The sequence below is a fragment of the Tachysurus vachellii genome, chromosome 7 (genome assembly GCF_030014155.1).
Source record: "Tachysurus vachellii isolate PV-2020 chromosome 7, HZAU_Pvac_v1, whole genome shotgun sequence".
NCBI classification, from domain to species: domain Eukaryota; kingdom Metazoa; phylum Chordata; class Actinopteri; order Siluriformes; family Bagridae; genus Tachysurus; species Tachysurus vachellii.
Window position 1 is genome coordinate 14,771,824 of NC_083466.1, and position 21,854 is coordinate 14,793,677.

General features: G+C 38.5%; 1 protein-coding gene across 9 annotated transcripts in view; it reads right to left on the reverse strand.

Moving 5' to 3' along the window:
- mark2b (MAP/microtubule affinity-regulating kinase 2b) overlaps positions 1 to 21,764 on the reverse strand; it is a 34,493-nt gene extending 12,729 nt beyond the window's left edge. For 4 of the 9 annotated variants that reach the window (XM_060874543.1, XM_060874544.1, XM_060874540.1 and 1 more), the window contains exons 1-10: positions 20,648 to 21,761; positions 6,839 to 7,009; positions 6,423 to 6,476; positions 6,158 to 6,206; positions 4,966 to 5,031; positions 4,610 to 4,680; positions 3,210 to 3,266; positions 943 to 1,179; positions 644 to 763; positions 20 to 119 (exon numbers count right to left, since the gene is read on the reverse strand). In XM_060874543.1, the coding sequence (XP_060730526.1) occupies positions 20 to 119; positions 644 to 763; positions 943 to 1,179; positions 3,210 to 3,266; positions 4,610 to 4,680; positions 4,966 to 5,031; positions 6,158 to 6,206; positions 6,423 to 6,476; positions 6,839 to 7,009; positions 20,648 to 20,698 (976 nt within the window). In that variant the 5' untranslated portion in view covers positions 20,699 to 21,761. Of the gene's footprint in view, positions 1 to 19; positions 120 to 643; positions 764 to 942; positions 1,180 to 3,209; positions 3,267 to 4,609; positions 4,681 to 4,965; positions 5,032 to 6,157; positions 6,207 to 6,422; positions 6,477 to 6,838; positions 7,010 to 20,647 lie in introns of all 9 variants that reach the window. The other 5 variants (XM_060874547.1, XM_060874546.1, XM_060874545.1 and 2 more) reach the window with 3 other exon arrangements.
- Positions 21,765 to 21,854: the final 90 nt, after the last annotated feature.

The following is a 21,854-nucleotide window of genomic DNA, read 5'->3' on the forward strand; positions in this document are numbered from 1 at the left end:
CACACACACACAACCCTACTTGTTCTCTTGGGGTCTTTGTAGTCAGGCTGGGGCTCTGTGTAGGGTTTTAATTCCTCCTCCTCATGACCCACATTCATCCAGCGGTCCTTCATGATCTGCTGCTTTGAACAATACAGAAAGAAAAGAGATAGAGGGAGGGAGGGAGAGTGGGAGAGAGGAAGCACACTGATTAACAATTATATAATACACATGCATGTTTTAATGCTTTATCCTGTTATAAAGTGTAACACTGTTTCTGCTACACTATACTATAATCCATAATCCATTCATAAACTTCACATTTATTATAGAAGTAGAATTATCAAATCAAATCTGCTGCGAATACAGATGGTTTGTCATTTATGGTTTGTTTATGTACAATTGTATTAGAACATGTTTTATGTGTATTTAAAGACAGTGATGTGTTCAGGTACATTAATGTATAATGTCCACAATGTAAACGCTGAGATTCAAATCTGTTTTCATAGCAAAATAGAATAAAGATTTGCTCTTTAAATTCATAGTTGGACATTAATGGGCTTTGATATTAGTAAATTAATGCGTTGTATCTGATTCCATTTAATTAAATGATTCATGTAGAAACAGATAAAGCACTTAAAACGTGTCTCAAAAATAAAAGCACCTCCAGACTGCCTCTCTTGGTTGGGTTGAGAATAAGGAATTTCTTCAGTAGATTCTCACAGTCCGTGGACATGTAGAAGGGAATCCTATACTTCCCCCTCAATACACGTTCTCTAAGCTCCTGTGGGAGAGAGAGACAGAGATGGTAAAAGGGAGGAGAGAGATTAAGAGTCAGGCACAAGAGTCAGTCTCCAAGTGAGGAAGTGAGAAATGATGAACAGATGAAAGGTTTTTCACCCAACAATCTATTTAAACATCTCTGTAACCCATCACTCTTTGTCATCCCTCCCTATCTCTTACTTTCAGGTTCTGTCCGTCAAAGGGCAGGGAGCCGCTGACCAGTGTGTATAGGATGACCCCCAAGCTCCAGACATCCACCTCGGGTCCGTCATATTTCTTGCCTTGAAAGAGCTCAGGAGCAGCATAAGGGGGACTGCCGCAGAACGTGTCCAGCTTATTTCCCACGGTAAACTCGTTGCTGAAACCAAAGTCTGCTATCTTGATGTTCATATCTGCATCTAGCAAAAGGTTTTCAGCCTGTGTGGCAGAGGAGGAAAGAGACAGGAAAACTCTCAGGTCTCTGGTAAATGTTCAATGGTAACAACATGTCAAGATTACTATATGAAAGGAGCATGTGTACCACGAACAAAATTACACTATGTATGTTAAGAAAGTTTTAAACATCTAAAGTATTAAATGAACCAACAAAGCTGTCAAATGTTGCTTGCTGGTTCCAGACTCTCAACAGAAAATCTTCATGACAGACAAGGCCAGTTTTTATAACCCCATTGTTACTCACTGCCAGTTATGGAATAAATGTTAATAATTATTTTTTTATCAACTGTTTTATTGCACACAGACCTTTTCCTCATTAAAAACTTTGTCAATAATTTAAAAATTCAGAATTTAAATTAGACTTCTTAGTTTGTTTTACTGTAATACTGTACTGCTAGGAAAATTCCAGTAAAATTACGACACAAGGAAAACCATCACGCATCAGAAAAATGTATTAAAGTATTCTATTATTATACTTTAGCCTTATATTTACCCTCCTCTGCTAGATGAACATGAGTCAGCTAAAATCAGCAAGAACAAACTAAAATGGAACACAGTCTTGCAATAGAAGCAACATTTGCATGCTCTTTCTTTGCTTTTTTCCACTGCACTCTCTCTCTCTGGTCGCTTCAAATAGACTTTATAAGGTCTCGCATCCATGTAGACACGTGTCTGCGTATGGGGTGTTGTTGAAATGCATGAGCACTCTCTGTGCTGCCATTCAAATGTTTATCCACCAACTTTAGCCAAGTTGGAAGCCTGCATTGCCTAGCAACAGATACAGGGTGCTAACTGGGCTTGGCTGGCACAGTTAAATATTAGCCGGCTGACATCAACTAACTTACACATTACACATGCACACAAGACCACCCACACAAACACACGTCTGCAGTCACGCCATGAACTCCACACAACAGTCAAGGTGCTCACACACAGACACACACACACGGACACACACACCAGACACAAAGACATTTACTCACTCACTCATTGCCTATTTTATTATTGCTAAACAGGAAAATTGATTGAAATACTGATAATGTTAAATAGTTGAAAAACCAAAGTTATGACCCAGTTCACCATTTTAATGTATTATGAACTAAGCAAGAACTACACTGTAAAAAGGTGTATATATATACACACATATATATTTAAGATTTCAATTCTTATTTCCTGTATATTACTTTATGGCACCAACTCGACTCAAGTTTATCAGCAGGATGAAAATCCTTTTTTACATGTAAAGGCCAAAGACCATTTGTTCTTCCATGAGGTAAAAAAAAAAATTCTGTTCATTAACCTTTACAGGTAATTAAATATTAAAATAAACCAACAACAACGCCAGTACACATTCTGATAATGAAGGCATTCTACATTCAGGAGCCATATCCATGTATCCGTCAGACTAAAACCTGGAAACTCAGCATTCTAAGTGACGAAGCTACTACAATATTAACGCAAAATTGTAGACCGTTCTTGAGCACAGGCATGCATGTAGGGCTTATTAATCTAACATTGAACGCACTCCTGTGAAAAAAATAACGCTACCATGGAGATTAACTCTAGAGCTCAAAGGTCAGAGTGACAAGGTTCTGCACCTATACACTAATGAAGAGTAAAGGATGGGGTGGGGCATCGCCATGGGAACAGTGTGTGTATGGGTGACCAGGAGTCTATAAAACAGACATGAGTTCACGGTGTTAACTTTGTACAGTGTTACTGTGCTTTAACTGTAGAAAGAGAGAGAGAGAAAGTCTAACAAAGAATGTGTGAAACTGGGGCAGTTCGTAGATGACTGTATTGAAGTGAACACATACATGCACTTATGTTCTGATTAATTCATGTCAGGGTTAGGCATACGTAAAGACGCAAGAACGCAAAAAGCTTTTCTGGAACAAATGGACATTAAAATGCAGCGATGACCCTGCTCTTGTCCTGTTGTGTAACTGCATGCACATATAAACCTTGAAAGACCAAGCACACACGCTAAGCAGTGATAGATGTGTAGTTACCTTCAAGTCCCTGTGTACAATACACTTCTGGTGGCAGTACTGTACAGCAGAAACAATCTAGACAAATACACAGACAAATACAAAGGAGAGAGAGAGAGAGAGAGAGAGAGAGAGAGAGAGAGAGAGAGATAAGTAACACAAGGAAAAAAACAAGGAAAATAATACTTGTGCACTTTCCATATAACCTCTACATACAGCAAGCTTAACCTGTGTCTAAGAGTACATTATTAATCTAGGCAGACTTGCTATTAACATCCATCTCAAGAGATCAGTTCACAAAAAGACAGCACTAGAATGAGGTCTTGTTGTCTGATGACTCAAAGCACTTGGAGAGGCGTCTGGAACACGTGGCCACGTTACATTTGTAATAAGAATGCTAATGAATCCTGATGAATCTCTGACATCATCAAAAGACTACACAGACACCAGTGTACCAGATTTGTAACGCAATTAAAATCATTGTAAAGCACGACACTGAGTCACCACATCAACAAAAACAATGTAATAACATCGTTTCAAACCTGTTGCATTACTACAGAACTGGGTTATTGTGGTCACAGGTGTGCTAATATCAAGTACTTTACAACAGCCCCAGACATGGCAAGCCAGTTAGATTTTAGAAACAAAGTGTTGCTCGTCACTGTATGATCTGTGTCAATGAATTGACTGACAACTTATTCTCAGAGCTATTCATAATTTATGATGTATAACGATGAGACAATCCTATCCCTAAATATCCCAATCCCATATCCAGTTTTTAAACAGTTTTATGACTGCATTTTGTCTATAAGTGTATAGCTACTATATATATATATATACACACACACACACACACACACATATATATATATATATATATATATATATATATATATATATATATATATACATACATACATACACACACACATATATATATATATATATATATATATATATATATATATATATATATATATATATATATATATATATATATATATATGTGTGTGTGTGTATATATATATATATATATATATATATATTTATTTCAACATTTCTAGGATTTAAAAAACTCCTTGCAATAATTAGGGTGGATTATAAAGCTATATAAAGCTAATTGTGGCTTGTGTAAGGGTACTTTGGGTATATTTGGCAACACCTCTGGTCACAATGTGATCGCAATTGGTCACTGACGATGAGTTCAAAACACAAATGATAAAGCCAGTTTTGAAGCGCTATCCTGCTCAGCTCTAGCTCTAGTCAGGTGTTAAAATCAAGTCTGCCATTTACAAATACAACATAGATCATGACAGGATTAAATTTTATATCGTCAACAGATACACCAAGCAGACGAAACATATTTTGCAAGTCAATACATATGAATGTTTAGACTACATATAAACAGATCATGCACATACCTGTCGGAATTTGGCACGAGCCTCCTTTTCTTTCATCCTTCCATGAGCAACAAGGTAATCAAAAACCTCGCCTAGATGGTGGAAGTGAAGAAAAGAGACAGGAAGATGGCATGAGGTTGAGAAAAAGCAATGAAAATGACAAATGATAGGGATCCAGAGAGTTTTCACTTTAAAGAGATTTGTTCTAAAATTCAGGTCAACTGCCAAATATTTATTAAGTACACGGGATGCCGTTACTGAGTCAAAGCACTGTTCTGCTTTCTAGTTTGTTAGAACAGCACAATTTGAGAAAATGAATCACACTCAGCTCAGTAGCTCAGACCTACAGTGTACAAAATACTGAATGGTCTCCTTACCTCCGCTAGCATACTCCATAACCAAATATAGTGTCTTCTCTGTCTCGATCACCTCGAATAACTTGACTAGAGAGAGGGAAAGGGGATAGGGGCAGGAGAGAGGATTATCAGCTGTCAAATCATGTCAGGAGAAGAGAGATTTATGTAAGAGTTATCTTGGCTTTTGGCAACCCAAAGGCAACCAACAGAGAACAGGATGAAAATGAAGGACAGTTACAAAAATTGAGTGTTACTGCATTTGGGTTGTGTGTTAGGGAAAAACTGCATGGATTCCTGTATGTGCAATATTACCTGTGTGCAATATGTCTTCAGTGTAACCACTACTCATTTTATACATTTTTGTTTTTGTATATACTGTTTATTATATTAGGTCTTTATTCTTTTTATATATTTTTTGCTGCTGTAACAGAGAAATTTCCCCATTGTGGGGCGAATAAAAGGAATATCTTATCTTATCTTAAACTGTTGATACGTAGTTGGCAACTATGCATTATTTGTAAACCACAGTAAAATTTCCAGCATGACAATGCCACTGAGCACAAAGCACACTGCATGAGGACATGGGGTGGAAGAAATTGAGTGTCCTGCACAGAAACCTGACCTCAACCCCATTAATCATCTTTGGAATGAACTGAACCGCAACCTTTCACCAGACATTCTCACTTGACATCAATGTCCATTGTGCACTTTTAAGTGTTTATAATTACATAATGGGAAACAAAAAAAGCACAAAAACAGAATGTGTAATTCCAGATGCAGTTGGCAAATGACCTGTTAGCAGAATTTAAAAACATAGCTAAAACTGCCCTCATCTTGCTCTAAATAAACCTTGCCAAAACCAGCAATCGCCCACTGCATCAGTGCTGAAAGAGTATTTAAAAAACATGTACTAGCTTCTGTGAAACAGAGGCAGTGGAGATGAATATGAAGTGATGCCACTGGGCCTCACTGTAATGGTAACTGATAGAATTAGAGCTGATTCGTCTTTCCTTCTTCTGCAGCTTCAGCTTTTATCCTGCACATTTTATGAGGCCTCACTATAGCCCAGTGATCATCTTCTACATCAAGGTGCTCCATGAGCTTCCTTTTATACATAAAGTAGCATCCAATTAACCAGATTGATGTCCATTTTAAATAAAGATATCAACACAACTATGCAGAACAGCAGATTCTTCATATTCTCTTTCCTCACCTATATTTGGATGGTTTAATAGCTTCATGATTCGCACTTCTCGGAAGAGCTGAGGGCAGAAAGAACACAGAGATATTTAACACCATCTAGGCAATACTTCATTACGCATAGACATACAGCATGCTAAACCCACTTCAGTCTAAAATAATTCTGGCACGTGGTGTAGATGCATCTTTAAAAAAAAAATGTATGAAAAAACTAAAGAGGCTTTTCGCTCACTGACTGAAGTCATACATACTCTTAATGTAATTAAAAGAAGACTCACTTTTTGAAGACTGGAAGAATTGAGCTGGGTCTTGTCAATGATTTTCACTGCCACCTAAAACACAGAAAGGGGACAGAAAAAAACAGGACATAAGCCATAAATTTACACAAAAAGAGAGAGAGAGAGAGAAAGAGAGAGAGAGAGAGAGAGAGAGAGAGAGAGAGAGAGAGAGAGAGACAGAGAGAGAGAGACAGAGAGAGAGAGACAGAGAGAGAGAGACAGAGAGAGAGACAGAGAGAGAGAGACAGAGAGAGAGAGAGACACACACAGAGAGAGAAAAAGAAAGAGAGAGAGAGAGAGAGAGAGAGAGAGAGAGAGAGAGAGAGAGAGAGAAAGAGACAGAGGCAGAGAGGGAAGGATCTGCTTCGGTTGGGGGCCAAACAGAGACAAATCAGATAAACTGAAAATCTAGTTACCTCTTTCTCAGTGAGGATATGTTTGGCCAGTTTAACTTTTGCAAAGTTGCCTTTGCCGATGGTTTTGAGCAGGCGATAGTTTCCAACGTGCGGGTGATCGTCCCCCGTCACATTGGGGTTGCGGCTTCGTGACATACTTGCACGTCCTCCTGCTTTGGGGTCTACGGGGGTCTGAGGAGGAACAAGACAAACACTTGTTATAATTCATAATGCACTGATTTCCACTTCCAGTGTATGTGGACTATGGCGCAAACTTTCTTTGACCTCAAAGCATGTGCAGTGAGGCAATTCTGCATGAGTGTTCTTCAGACCTGAGATATAACCATGGACTTGAGCACTTCTCAGACAGTTGCGCAGGAGTTGCATCTGTCAGAGTTTGCTAAAAACAGAGGCGTGTCTCAGTTACACATTATTCTGACCTTGAATTTATGCATGGGATCACCTTGCGTGACGAGCAGTATCAAGTAACCACAAATATATTTCCCTAAATATATGTGGAAATATTTCTGTTTAAATTATCCATCTTGCCTTGGCTGTCTGCCTGAAAAGATTATGTTGCGTAAGGAGCCAGTTTAACAATTGCAGTGGTAAAAGACTAAATGTATAGAGAACTTAGATGTATAAATAATTGTGCTTTTGTCACACAATGAATCAATGGAGATGGCTACATGCTGGAGTAAAACAGACATGACTAATCACTTCTGTTGGGAAATCAGATACCGTCTGTCAAAATCCACAATGCATCTGCACTGTTACATCATTAAAACAAAGAAAAGTGCTTACACGCTCTAAAGGGGACAATAAAGTCTTAAAATATTATTGCATAATAAAATGGAAATTTAGCCAGCAAAACATGTGGATGATACAGATGATCAGCGTGATTACACATTCTCCACAGGTGATTTTCTACAGGTGGAGTATTTACTTCCTATAAAAAAAGGCATTTGGGTTTTAGAAACCAAGGCTTGAGGTAGAACCATAAACTAAGGATCTCTGGTTGCTGATATTTAGCTTCATTTTTAATTTCTTATCCGGTATTTGCGTAAATCCACACATTCATAAACGGACAGATAAGTTCAAAAGTTAGGTCAATATTTTGAGGGTATTTGGCGTTGTGCTACTCGAGTATGTATGTTCTCTAAACCTCCGCTCTCCCCACTCTCATTACTCATCACAATAATACTGAGGATTGCTGTTGGGCAGAGAAGTGACTCCAGCCCGAGACGTGTTCAGGACGATTCTGTTTGTTTGACAAATAAGTAGCCTACACAATTTGCAGCACCACATATGTGTTCCGGCTCAACAACTGTATTCCTCGGCAATAAGGATATTCAACCTCAATGCCAGTACTTAGATAAATCAAAGTTCACATGGCAGTGGAAATAATAAATAATAATGGTATAAATAATATTTCCTGAGCATGTCAGCATTCATGGAAAAATACGACATACCTCCTGAGGACAAAATTACACAGTAACAAAGCAAGATAGAGTTGCAGTTTCTAGGTGTGTGTTTAAGCTAGGCAGACAGGTGAAGCTGGTTAGGGACACAGCTCGATAAAAAAGCTCAGCCCCACACACACACACACACGTGCACACAAACACACAGACATGTACACACACTCACACACGTACACACACTCACACATGAATACACGTACACATGTACTGTACACACACACACACGTACACATGAACACAGACACATGTACACACGTGTACACACGTATATGTACACACATGTACACACACACACACTTGTACACAAAGACACACACAGAGGGGAAAAGTGTCAACTTCTCATGTGTACACATCAGTACGGGAAGTACTACAAACGCCCTTTTGTATCAAGCTTAATCATTGGAAACACGTACAGTTTAGCTGCATAAACAAAAACGTTAAAATAAACTTTTTAGAACAGTCTTGCTAATGTTTTTCCATATATACAATAGTTTACAAATTTGCATGTGGAGTGTTTACTTCCTATAGCCTGTCTGCTAAGGATCACAGAACTGGTTAAAGTGATTTAAACTATAATTTAAGATAATAGAGAAATGAAAGTTATTAAGAGTTACTACATCATAACATTTTAACAAATTTTATGGTATAATCATAAGATTTTTATAATTTATAACAATATATTTTTAGTATATAAGACCAGTCACAGTGTGTCAGTAAGGTCTTAATCAGCATTAAGATGCCTAACAGGACAGCATATTCCACACACAATACAATATCGCCAAGTTCACCGGAGTGCCTTGGGTCTGTGTTCAGCTTCAGGGTATCGTTTATCTGGACTGCAGTGCATCATCTTGTGCTTTCTCACTATGAGTGACTGAATAAATTGTGCATCTTGTCTGTACTGAAATGCTAATGAAGTTTATTAACCTGATGATACAAGCTTAGTGTGCATGAAGCAGCTTTCCACACATTGGATGTAAAACGAGTGCTTATGAATGTAGGGCTGGTTCAGTAAACTTCTTTTGAGCATTAAATCACCTCACATTTGGACACAAACATACATATGACCTAAGACATGAGAGACACAATACAGCCTGTGTTCAAGACTTTGACATTAAGTGTCCAGGTCACAAAACTCAATTACTCTGTAAAATCAGCTCCTGGGTATTAATGGATTTGCCCATTTTGTCTGTCAAACATTTGCCATGTAAAAACACAAACCTCTATAGAGATTTTAGCAGTGAATACATAAAATGAAGTGTCTTTTTGTAAGCGACCCCATCATCAGTCGTCATGTCAGGGCATACAGCAGGCAGTGATGCAGATGGTGTGTGGAAATATTTCCTATTTAGACATAATGTCTTGTAATTTATATTGACCCGGGTTTTTTTTTTCTTGGGGGGACGACAATGTCTCTTGTTCCTTGAGCAGAGTTAAAATTTCACTTTAAAAATTTCACATCCTAATTCTACACTGGTAAGTATTTCAGAGATTTTAATATAATTGTGGCATAGGTAAAAAAGAAATGTAAACGAGTGCTGGGCCAGTAATCCACTTTCCAATAAAATGTAAGCTTCTTTAGTGTTGCCAAAATGAGTCATATGAAAATCCTAGGATGCAGAGAGAGAAAATTTGTTGTGTTTATAGTGTGTGCTAAACAACTGTAAGAACACATCAAGACAAACAACTTGTGTGACAACTACTCATAATAACAACAAACCCTTCATATTTGTTTTACTGATCAAAGAGACAAAAGTCCCGCATACTTGGTTTCTATTGGCTCACAAAACTAAAGTTTGAGATCTCACAGCCACATGAATCTACCTAGATACAGTCAGAGTGAAGATGCACCCACGTTCATATTTTGTGTAACTACCTCACATTAATGTAACATACACCGATCAGCCATAAAGCAGCTCTGACCTGTCGAGGCACAAGACCTCTGAAGGTGTGCTGTGGTGTCTGCTACAAAGACGATAGCAGTGGATCCTGTAAGTCCTTTAAGATGCAAGTCCTCCATGGATGAGACTTTGTTTATAAAACACATCCCACAGACATTTGATCGGATTGAGAACTTTTTGTCATGTTGCTCAAACCATTCCTGAACAATTTTTAAGACGTGGTACCCTAGTGGTTAAGTTGCTGGAATACTGATCGGAAAGTTGTGTTCTCGAATCCCAGGTCCACAAAGCTGCCACTGCTGAGCCCCTGAGCAAGGCCCTTAACCCTCAATTGCTCAGTTGAATAAAAATGAGACTAAAATGTAAGTCGCACTGGATAAGGGTGTCTGCCAAATGCTGGAAATTTAAATGATGTTCTGCAACAATGTTTAGGTATGTTGTGGGTTTTAAAGTAGCATCCACATGAATACCAAGACCTAAAGTTTCCTGGCATAACGTTGCCCAGAGGATCACACTGCCTCTGCCAGCTTGCATTGGTGCCATCTCTTCCCCAGGCAAGCAATGCACATGCACTTTTTGCTGGTTAACCAGTTGTCCTTCCTTAGACCACTTTTGGTATGTACTAACCACTGCATACTGGGAACACCCTACAAAACCTGCCATTTTGGAGATGCTCTGACCAAAAGTCAGACACACTTAAATTCGCTCTGATTCTTACGCATGCCCATTTTTCCTACTTCCAGCACATCATCTACACAAATTGACTGTTCACTTGCTGCCTATTAAAACCCACCCCTTAACAGGTACCACTAGAATGATATAATCAAAGGTTATTCACTTCACATCTCAGTGGTTTAATGCTATGTCTAATCACTGTATAAAGCATTGCATTTCAGTATTCAATATCAGATGTTGTGCTACCTTCAAGACTAACATACGTCCAGAGAGCACACGTAACATCCTGACATCACACAAATGGGCACTTGAAAAGTGTGCAACCGTACAGACTGTACTCAATTTTAAACTCTCTCACATTATGCTAGTTTAGCAGATCTTATGATAAGTGTGACAGTTACAGTGATCAAAATGTGTGCACATTCACGCTTATGTTTTGGAGTGTGTATGTTCAGAATGAGGGCAAAGGCATGGAAAGAGATGCTGACCGGCACAAAGGGAAGGACTCGAGCTTCAAAGGTCATCTCTACCTCACACATGCTGTAAAATTTAGTGTACATAGTAGGTGTTTAGATTGTAGACCTTGTCATAAGGTGTGTGTGTGTGTGTGTGTGTGGGCATGACCTCACACAGCCGATACAAAAGCAGCCTGGTATGGGTGGAACTACCATTACATCATCCAGATAGTACACTCAAACTGACTCACACTGACTCACACAGACACAAAATTAGTGTTGTCTTCCTTTTTACTCTGCATGTGCATGAGTGAACTGCTCTTTTACTGTCATGGGATCAGGAGTCTTTATTTCTGATCTGGACTGAGCTTGGACACCAGGTTTACAGTACCTTACTGTATGTCAGAGTTAAGCCTGCAAAAGCTGGGATGTGCTGTGACACTGTTGCTATGGTGATGTTACAATGTACTCTTCCAGAAAACAGCATGTCACTATATCGTGCGTGGACTGCCGTTTTAGCGTAGACGGACCTTCTCACAAACTGCTTCTGAGAAAATATTAGTGTTCACGAGTTTTGGCACAAATCCTAAGAAACCTGATATAGTCACAAACAGCTGCACACACACACACACACACACACACACACATTTATTCACACACTCATTCACACACACTCATTCACACACACTCATTCACACACACACTCATTCACACACACACTCATTCACACACACACTCATTCACACACACACTCATTCACACAATCATGCACCCTCCCCATTTTTTATTTATTTATATATATGTATATATATACACACACACACACACACACACACACACACACACACACATACATACATACATACATATATATATATATATATATATATATATATATATATATATATATATATATATATATATATATATAAAAATAAAACAATCTACCATTTCCTTACCAAAAAAGGCTCTTGTTTTTGATTGCTGTGTTGCCATGGAGATCTGCTGTTCACTGCAGCAGTCCTTTTGAAATGTTCTCTTTTCTTTACGTTGTTAAAGAATCAGCCGTTCATACACTCATGTTCCTTTCACCATTATCAGTACCTCATAGTCACACAGGTAGAGAATACACAAATTTAGTGCCCTCACATTCTTGTGCTCTCTCTCTCACTCTCTCACACACACACACACACACACATCTACAGTCACGAAGATGCAGTATTAAAAATAAAAACACCACCTACTCACAAACAAGTTTTCGGTGTGACCACTGAAACATGCAGTCGCCAACAACATGCTGATGTGTCAGATACTGAGAAAAATAAGAAGAATCAAAACGTTATGTTAAATCCAAACGATTGGTACGGGTTGATGGCTGATTGCCTCACAGCGACGGCATGCAAGAGTGAAGTGAGAAACACAATGGATGGATGGATGGATGGATGGATGAATATCTGGATGAACAGACTGAGGAACATGCAGCAAGGTGTGAAGGTAATGAGATGGAGTATAATACCAGTCTTTATTTCCAACTGAGTCTTGTGACAAATCAGCAACACAAATAGACATCAGCTGGACCTTCGTTCTGTTCTAGGCACCTTCCCACCTTCTCTCTCTCCCCCTCTCTGTTCACACCTCTTCCACCTCTTTTTATCTCCTCCTCTTTCAGCAAACTGTCAACGGCTCCCAAACAAACCTGACATTATGGACAGACAATACCACAGGACAACATAAAACAGTTAAGACTGTTTACGTGTACACAGTGTAGTCATGTTTATTTTCATACGAGTGAATGACAATGATGTTGGCATGCTACTACCATCGAGCTACAAGCTAAATAGCAAAATAACAGAAATGAAAAGGTTCCTAAAGATAGCTAAACAAAATAGCTAGCAAGTAAAATATCATTACAGAAGTTAGACACTGGCACACCACTTTATCCTGGACAGTGTAGTGGTAGTCGCAGGGTACCATGCACAAACATTTAGAAATGCTCTTACATCTAGGTACAATTTAGCATAGCCAATCCACTACCTTCATGATTCTGTTTAAAAAAAACAATAAATAAAAACCCTAAAGAAACCCACACAGTCTGCAAGCTGTGAGGCAATAACACGGCCCACTGTATTACAAAACATTATCAATTTGTGGTTTAGGCAGAGATCTAACAGGTGATAGTGGCCTTGGGATTAGATCTGTGGTGTCCTGAGATGACGGACCCTTGTTATAGAGACGGAGGCTGGAGCTGCTTATTCAAATACACACTGTAAAATACAGAACAGTGCCGAGCAAATCAACTAATCGAACACACCGAGATTCCTACCCATAGTTAGACATTCACTGATAAAATTGTGGACACCTGACCATCACTCCCATGTGAATCTGTTGAACACTGCATTCCTGACATAGTCCCATAGTGCTGTTGTAATAAGCTCCACTCTTCTGAGAAGGCTTTCCACTAGAACCTGGGAATGTGGATGTGGGAATTTGTGTTCATGTTTTCTAAGCCATGATGTTGGCTGAGAAGGCCTGGTGTGCTTTTGAACTCGCAACATACTCTGGTAGGTGGTAAACCACCACCTTAGCCACTACGCACTTCCACATCCCCAGTTCATCCCAAAGGTGCTAGTTTTTCAATTCCAACCTTGGCAAACCATAACTTCACGAAGCTTGTTTTGTGCACAGGGCATTGACCTGCTGGAATATCTTAATGCTACAGCAATAGAATTTTGAGTTTCTAACTACGTGGAAACAGTTTGAGGAAAAACTTATCATGAGTGTGATAATCAGGAGCCCACATACCTTTGATCATATATAGTGAATGTACAATGTGAGGTGTTGACAGATCACCACTACTACTATCTTACTGTCACTAGGTTTTGTCAAGATAACAACCACAACTGGCTGTAAACAGTTGTGGGCATTTTTTTGCCTCAAGCTCTCAAATTATACATCTAGGTAGACTGGTGTTTTATGTCGTTCCACTGAAAGATAACTAAACTAAAAAAAAAGTAAAAAAGAAACCCGAACTAAATGCGTGTTGCTTGGATGCATGTTCGCAATATGGACTAAACTGAAAACTCTTCACATGTCTGAATGAGCCAAGATATTTAGGCATTTTAGCGCATCTAAAATCTTTTTTAACGAAACAGAAGAAACACTGTGTATGTAGGACAGAGGTAATAAAACATATGTAATAGATTAAAATAAAATGAAGAATAAAGGCTTTATTTAATCCTCCATTACAAATTTGCTTAAACAACAATTTGTGTTCTAGTCAAATGTTCAGGAAAGAGGTAGTCCTACAATGATCTCTCAACAACCTGCAATACAGGCTTCGACACAGCTCTCTGATACGTATACACACACACGCACATTCAAAACTGCAGCTGACGTCACGTGCAGGGAGCGAGAAAGCCTCGGCACACCCTCCAGGTTATTTCACACCCAGATCAACTGGAAAGGCTTGTTCATTTACTCACTCAAAAATGTCTACGCTAATCATTCGCTACAAATAAACACTTGTTTCTGAGATTTTTTTTTAAGATAGACACAGATTCCAGTGAAGACATTATGAAATTAGCAAGTAAGCTACAATCTGAGCTTTCATAATGAAAACTTAGTTTTCTACTGCAAAGATCATCACAGGTGAGAATCACTGCGTTCATCTAAACCCTAAAGCTTAGAAAGATAAGACGAACTGATCAGCACTTCCTCATACTATAAAAGTAACCCATCTGTCTGCAGACCTAAATAATACAAAAGCTTCTACTGTATACCGCACTGGGCATTACCTACACAAAACACAGATATTTATTTGTTGTGTGTCTTTCTTTTCACTGAGTAGTGTACCAACCTTAACCACATACTGTGTTTCATTTTGACCTTGGTACAGAGGGGCGTGTGCGTATGTGGTTGAGTAAAGTATGCAAATTAGCATGTACTTCTGAGCTGCTGGACTGCCTGCCAGAAGCTGGTTAAAGTGAATGTGGACTCCTCGAGCTACACTTGAATACGCCGTAGAGGCTGAGGCCGTGTTAGCTTAGCACTGAAATACCAAAAGTTCTCACTGGTGTCAAAAGCTAAAGCTCTAGCTGTTTGTTCCACAGCTACCAGATTTCAATTAGTTCTGCTCGCACACACACTCACACACTCACACACTCACACACTCACACACTCACACACTCACACACTCACACACTCACACACTCACACACTCACACACTCACACACAGGTGTGCTTTCATCATCCATTCGCAAAATGGACACATTTTATTGGAACCAGTTTTTTTATTCTATGGCTGTTTGTATCAGGCTATAGTTTCTATAAAGTGATTGTGTATTAAATGTGTTACTTTGTCTAGCACATACACACACACGCTTTCTCTCATCCACAGGGCAGAGAAATAAAGAGATTTACAGCTAATAACTTCTACTCCAAACCATCAGCGATCACCTGGTCAGCGTTTATTTTGATTGACATTATAAAAATCATGAGCCACATAGAAGCCTCTGCCAAGGACAGCACAGGTCAGTCTGTTGACTCGAACAAGTATTCCTTCATGCTGTATAACAGTACAGTGGTCATTTTAGTTGTTTTTACTATAACAATTCAGCCCCTATATAGATCACAGATGTGGGTCATACACCAAAAACATCATTTAGACATTTCCACAATACCAGTGTGAAACATTTAGTTTGCTAGGACCAAGAACATAAAGAATACCAAAATTTACTGCAGTATTTATCACGCATCAACAGTAACAAAACAAACAGTGTAAACGTGTTAAATGTGTGGATGCACTCTGACTTGTCTGACATACCACAAATGCATTCATTAAAATTACATCGCTGTACACAAAGCTTCGCAAGAATAACGCTTTTTGAAAACACAACATATTTTTGAGAGTGTTTATTCCGGCGCAGGTCTGTGGTATTCGCACAAGTCACAGAACACATCACTGCATGTAAGCTAAGGCACACTATAGCTCATGCCATCAAACAAACAAAGAAATAAAACAAAGAAAAGCCTCTACACGATTAAAAGCTGTGATTAGTTTAATTTACAAAGATATGCAACACTGTGTGAATAAAAAGATCAGTTTATCACCGCTGGCATACTTTAGCTTGTTTGCTTTGATACGTCTCTGCTTGAGCCAGATCTCGGTCTCAAATCCGAAACTGTGTATTCACTTCCTATAAGCAATCGGATATAAAAGATAGCGTTAATTAATGTTCTAATACATCATCATTCTCATAGTGACTGCTCGTTCACACAGACTTGTGGCAGACGATCCACGAAGCCTAATAATAAACAGATTAAAAGATTCTATGCTTTGCTGTGTTGAGGTTTTGTGGTGAAGTAGATGTTGATATAATCATATAATTTTAATAAATAACTTTGAATTGTGCATAATTATCCTTATTATCTAGCTTTACTTAATATTTCAGTATTGTAAATTATAATCAGAAAATAAATGTTGTAAATTATAAGATGATGAGCTGGAATTATTATTATTTTTTATACTGAAAATATACTGAAATATCAGCTCTATTGGAAAAGTCAGCAATAAACAAAAAAGGTGTGTTAAATTCAAGTTACTCGTTCCTAGTAGGCTTTCAATTAAATTTCGTTTGTATAAATTTGGCAGTATCCTTCCGATTTAATAATTTTTTCTTATCGTCAACCGTGATGATCCTAACCTTACCGTAATACTGTCACAACGGGACATGACACATGCAGTATGTATCATAATGTGACCTATTTGGCAATATCCAGGCTTTCATCTAATCGACTATGACAATACAAAAATGAATGTTAAGCATGACTCTAGTGGTTGATCTAAGTTCAGCTGACATACAAAGGAAGGAGGTGATAAATCTTGACTTTAATCATCAGTGACTGATATGTTCAGCTTGTATTGACATGTGGTATAAAACACTGATAGCTGTGTTTAGACAGCAAAAAGCAGTTGGGTGGAAGGTTGTGAAATGTTAAAGTGTCACCCTTTCTTGTTAAAATAAAGAAGAAAGCTACCAGCAGAATTTGTGATGCACTGCACTGCTTGACAATCTGCTGCTTAATCTCAGTCATGAGTACCCAAAGTCAGAGAGCATTCAAGGTTGTGTCCCAAACCACACAATACACAGCAAATATGAAGCCTAATCTGACAATGTTTTTAATACAGAAATGTGCCATCTCTGCCGTGTTTCCTCAATATTCCACGTGCATTATGATGATAAATACATTATTGTGCACACCAATATGACGCCACACTCTTGGACTGCTAAGGTGAAAGAGCAAAACCTCTCGGTTGTTCCACTGTACTCTTACAGCTTGCTGCTTGGTTAGTTTGCATCCGTCAGCCTCGTAAATGCGCAGCTCGATCTCCGATGCAGATAGACGCAAACTATCACACTAGAAGAATTTAGAAACCAAAACTATCGCCTTTACCCAATGTGTATTTTCGCTCTCTGGGTTTGCAGTGAGTTTACATAATCTCAATATCATATCTAAATGAAAACCGAATGGCATGAAAAACCTTCTAATAACAGGGTCCAACGCTTTATTTAGTTTAGCTGGTGTCTGAGGCATGTTTAAAGATTTCCCATCAATTCTGATTTGTCACCCCTGACACAATGCCCACTGGGAATTATGATTACACGACTATCAGGGCAGTAAACAGCAGCTCAGGAGCATCTTATTATGAAGGATTGTTTTCTTCTCCCCTGACAATAATCAATGTAGTGTTAACAAGAATTGCTACACTTCTGGGGACATGACTAGTCTAAAGCAAGTTTATACAACTTCTTATACATCAACCAATCAGATTTGTGTTTTCCGCACAAAAATACAGTAGGAGCAGTTATCTTAAAGAAAGATTGTTCTTTTCATCACACAATTTCTAAGTACATTTTGAATAGATATATCTCAAACTGTAGAACATCATAAAACAACTTGAGACTAAATGTTACCAAAGTTGCTTTCTGGTTATTGGTATTAGCATAAAACCATAAACACTGAGTGTGAATTCTTCAAGGTTTTAGAGTTGCACCCCACCTGTTTTACATGTGATTGAGCTAGTTCTTCACTTTTCCACTGAATAAGTATTCATGCTAAAAATCTGCTAAAATGAGTTTAACCTCCATTAAGAAGATCAGCTGCACTTATCTGCCTGGTTCCTATTTGTCCTATGTAATAACGCTTTTCACATTCTCACTGTCGACTGACACAATCTGTTCCGATTTAGAGTTCCTGACCTATACAAACTGCTACAGTTCAGAACGAATATGAATTAATAAATATACTAGGAAATATACTAAATATAATCACCGCAAGAGTTGTACGATTATATCAATAAGTGTGAGACACACACAGCACCATAAAGCAAGCTTGCTATATTAACATTGAAATACAGAAATTTATTTTATAGTTAAAACAATAAAATAACATGCTAGTAATACAGCAGCAATGACATCTTACTCTAAACCCAGATCTATGGGGAGAATTCATGATCCTGATTAATACCATAGCAGCTGGTAGCCAATAAAATGTGATTAACCAAATTAAAGCTGTTTGATTCTGACCTTTTATAAACATCATCATAGCTAAAATGTCATCTGACACTTATAGAATCAGCAGTGCTGTTTGCGGGACTTGTTAAGCACCCACAGAAAAGCATTTGGAAGAGTCATAAAATATTCCAGCCACTTCAACCTCAAAGTCAGAAGTACACAATGATGTCGAACTGTCATTACAGTTTCCTTTCAATGGAACTAAGGAGCATGACAATACAAACTTGTGCACAAACTGAACGACAAAGATATAAAGGTTTGACACTGTTCAAGTGGAAGAACTCCAGCAGCCAGAATCTAGTGGAAAGGCACCCCTGAAGATTGTAGGTTATTATTACAGCAAAGTAATGACTAAATCTGGAATGAGATGTTCAGCAAGCGCATATGGGTGTGATGGTCAGGTGTCGACACACTTTTGAATGTAGAATGTATAGAACATAGAATGTATTTCCACTCCCTACATCTGACCTGAAACTAGAAAGGCAGGATATTACAGTGTGTGTGTGTGTGTGTGTGTGTGTGTCTGTGATCAACTGCATACATTCGTCAAAAGATTTCTTTCAATTCAGAAGTGTGACGCTTTACTCCTTTATTATGTACAGTCTAAACTAGTGAATATAAACGTCTCTTACCCGTTAGCAACATTATTCACATTATTATATAATAAACCAGACATCAAAAATCTTGGATGACTGACAATATTCGGAGTGTCATTTTAGTTTTTTTTGATAAATGTGCAACTGTCAAACCACCAAAACAGAGCTGGTGGGTGAATGGATTCGAAAAATAAAATGAAAAACACCAGCATTTTATCATCACGTACGAACTGAAATCTGACAAATGGGCTACAGGTGAATTTTGATTATATCAGTCTTGTTATAGCGGAAGTGAAAAAACAAACAAATCACATGCACACTTTCCACAACGGGTCAACGGTACTAATACTGTCATTTTTAACTAGTGCATAGAATCAAAACATAATACATTTCACTACTCGGATAAAAATGAAAAAAATAAAAAGACAAAATCAAATGTAAATTCAGTGTGAATTTCATTCTGATTTCTAGGCACACGTTCAAACCTGTTCAAACACAAGGTCACGTGTGATTCAGGTGTGAACTCTTCAACGATAAAGTACGGCACATCAGCCCGAGATGGCTGCCACGTTAGTTCAGGGTTCTTATGGAGCTGAGGCTCACCCACGTATCAGTGGCATGATTAACACCGCTGACTCATCATTCTCACCCTGAACCTCTGAAAGCAGACGCTCAAGACTTAGTTTCAGTAGGAGTGAGAGCTTCTTGTGTGGGATTCCAGGAAATAAGGCAGGGAGAAGAGAGAAAGGAAGAAGAAGAAAAAAAAAAGCCTGCAGCTCTTGTTTCATTAAATCACTGTGCTCTGATACACCATACCTCTCATTAGACACTATACACTCAGGTGTATTAATGTTAGTAATCACTGAGAAGAAAAATTCTCAACCTTCTTCCTGTAGTTCAAACTCCACGCAGGAAATGTTGAGAGATCTTTTCAGTTTTATGACCTTGTTACATGACTAGAGATTAAAATGAGATGACTAAAACCTGCTTCACTGTTTAATGATGTGTCAACAAGCCAGAAAGACTTTTTTATTCGCCTTGTTTCATATTCATCTTTAAATACATTTTAGGAAACATCAACACTGATATGATATGGCACCTCTTTTACAGACGTTTATATATAAATATATATAAAAACATGTCTCACCTGTCCAGAAGAATGCTCGATGACTCCTAATCCTTGATTCCGGGTTGACATTTGTGAGGAGTTTTCAGAAACGATTCCGGAAAGGATTCAACCTCACATTTAATGACTCTATCTGACAGATTTTTTATTGTGTTTTCCTCAGCCAGGGATGTGTAAGAGGCAGCTAACGCTAGCTAACGCTAGCTAGCCACGCAGACACAAATCAACAAGTCAAACCTCACATTAGTTACGAATACGTTTCCATGTCAACAGTACAGGGGGTTAATAAAACAAACGACTCTTTAAATAACCGACTGATATATATATTCTTTTTAAAAATGACAGACGAACGTGTATCACGTGAACTTTACCGAGATAGCTGGTTAGATTTATAGCCTAGATACCAGAAGGAAATCTGACTGAATGCTTGCTGGGTAACTTCAGAACGTCTGAAGAAAATCAACATGCCAACACCATTAAAGTACCCGTTATTGAAAAAATAAAAATAAAAATAAAAACAAATGTAAAAAAGTTTTTTTTTAAATATATATATATATATGTATATGTAAATCTTTTCCTGGTAAATGAACGTTTAAAATGAAGTATGTGATACCGACCTGGGATCAGGTAATACGTTAGCTAGCCTGCTAGCTCACCTATCGAGGCGGAATAAACACACACAAACAAATCAGAGCGACTACAAACGAAACCGATACCGGTGGAAAAACACAACGTTAACGCTTGTGGAGATGATTAAACCCAACGTAAGAGACGAGCTACAGCGGTGTAGCAGCTAAGCCGATAGAGACGAACACTAGCAGCTGTTAGCTAGCCTTCCATCCATCCAGCCTTCAGACAGCCGAATCCACCAAACTCAAAGATTCCTCCACAGTCCGCACAGATCTGAGTACAGTCGTTACTTATTAAAACAACACAACCTACAGGCTACGCAGCAAACTATTTACTATTCAGGGTAACGTCCAAAGTCGCTGGGTTGAAAAAGAAAAATCCATTATTCGCACCGCTAAAGTCGTTTTCTTCCTTTAGCGAGTAAGAACAGCGGAGGTTCGGGCTGGTGAATAAAGTGCGGAATACCGGAACAACGGCGACGCAACATGGCCGGCCGCCGCGCAGTGGAGGGGCGGGAAACATCACCTCAGATCAGCTCCTGCCGCCTCGGACCACAACAACACCGAGCTCAGTGCAGACTGAGGCTGACACCCAGCGT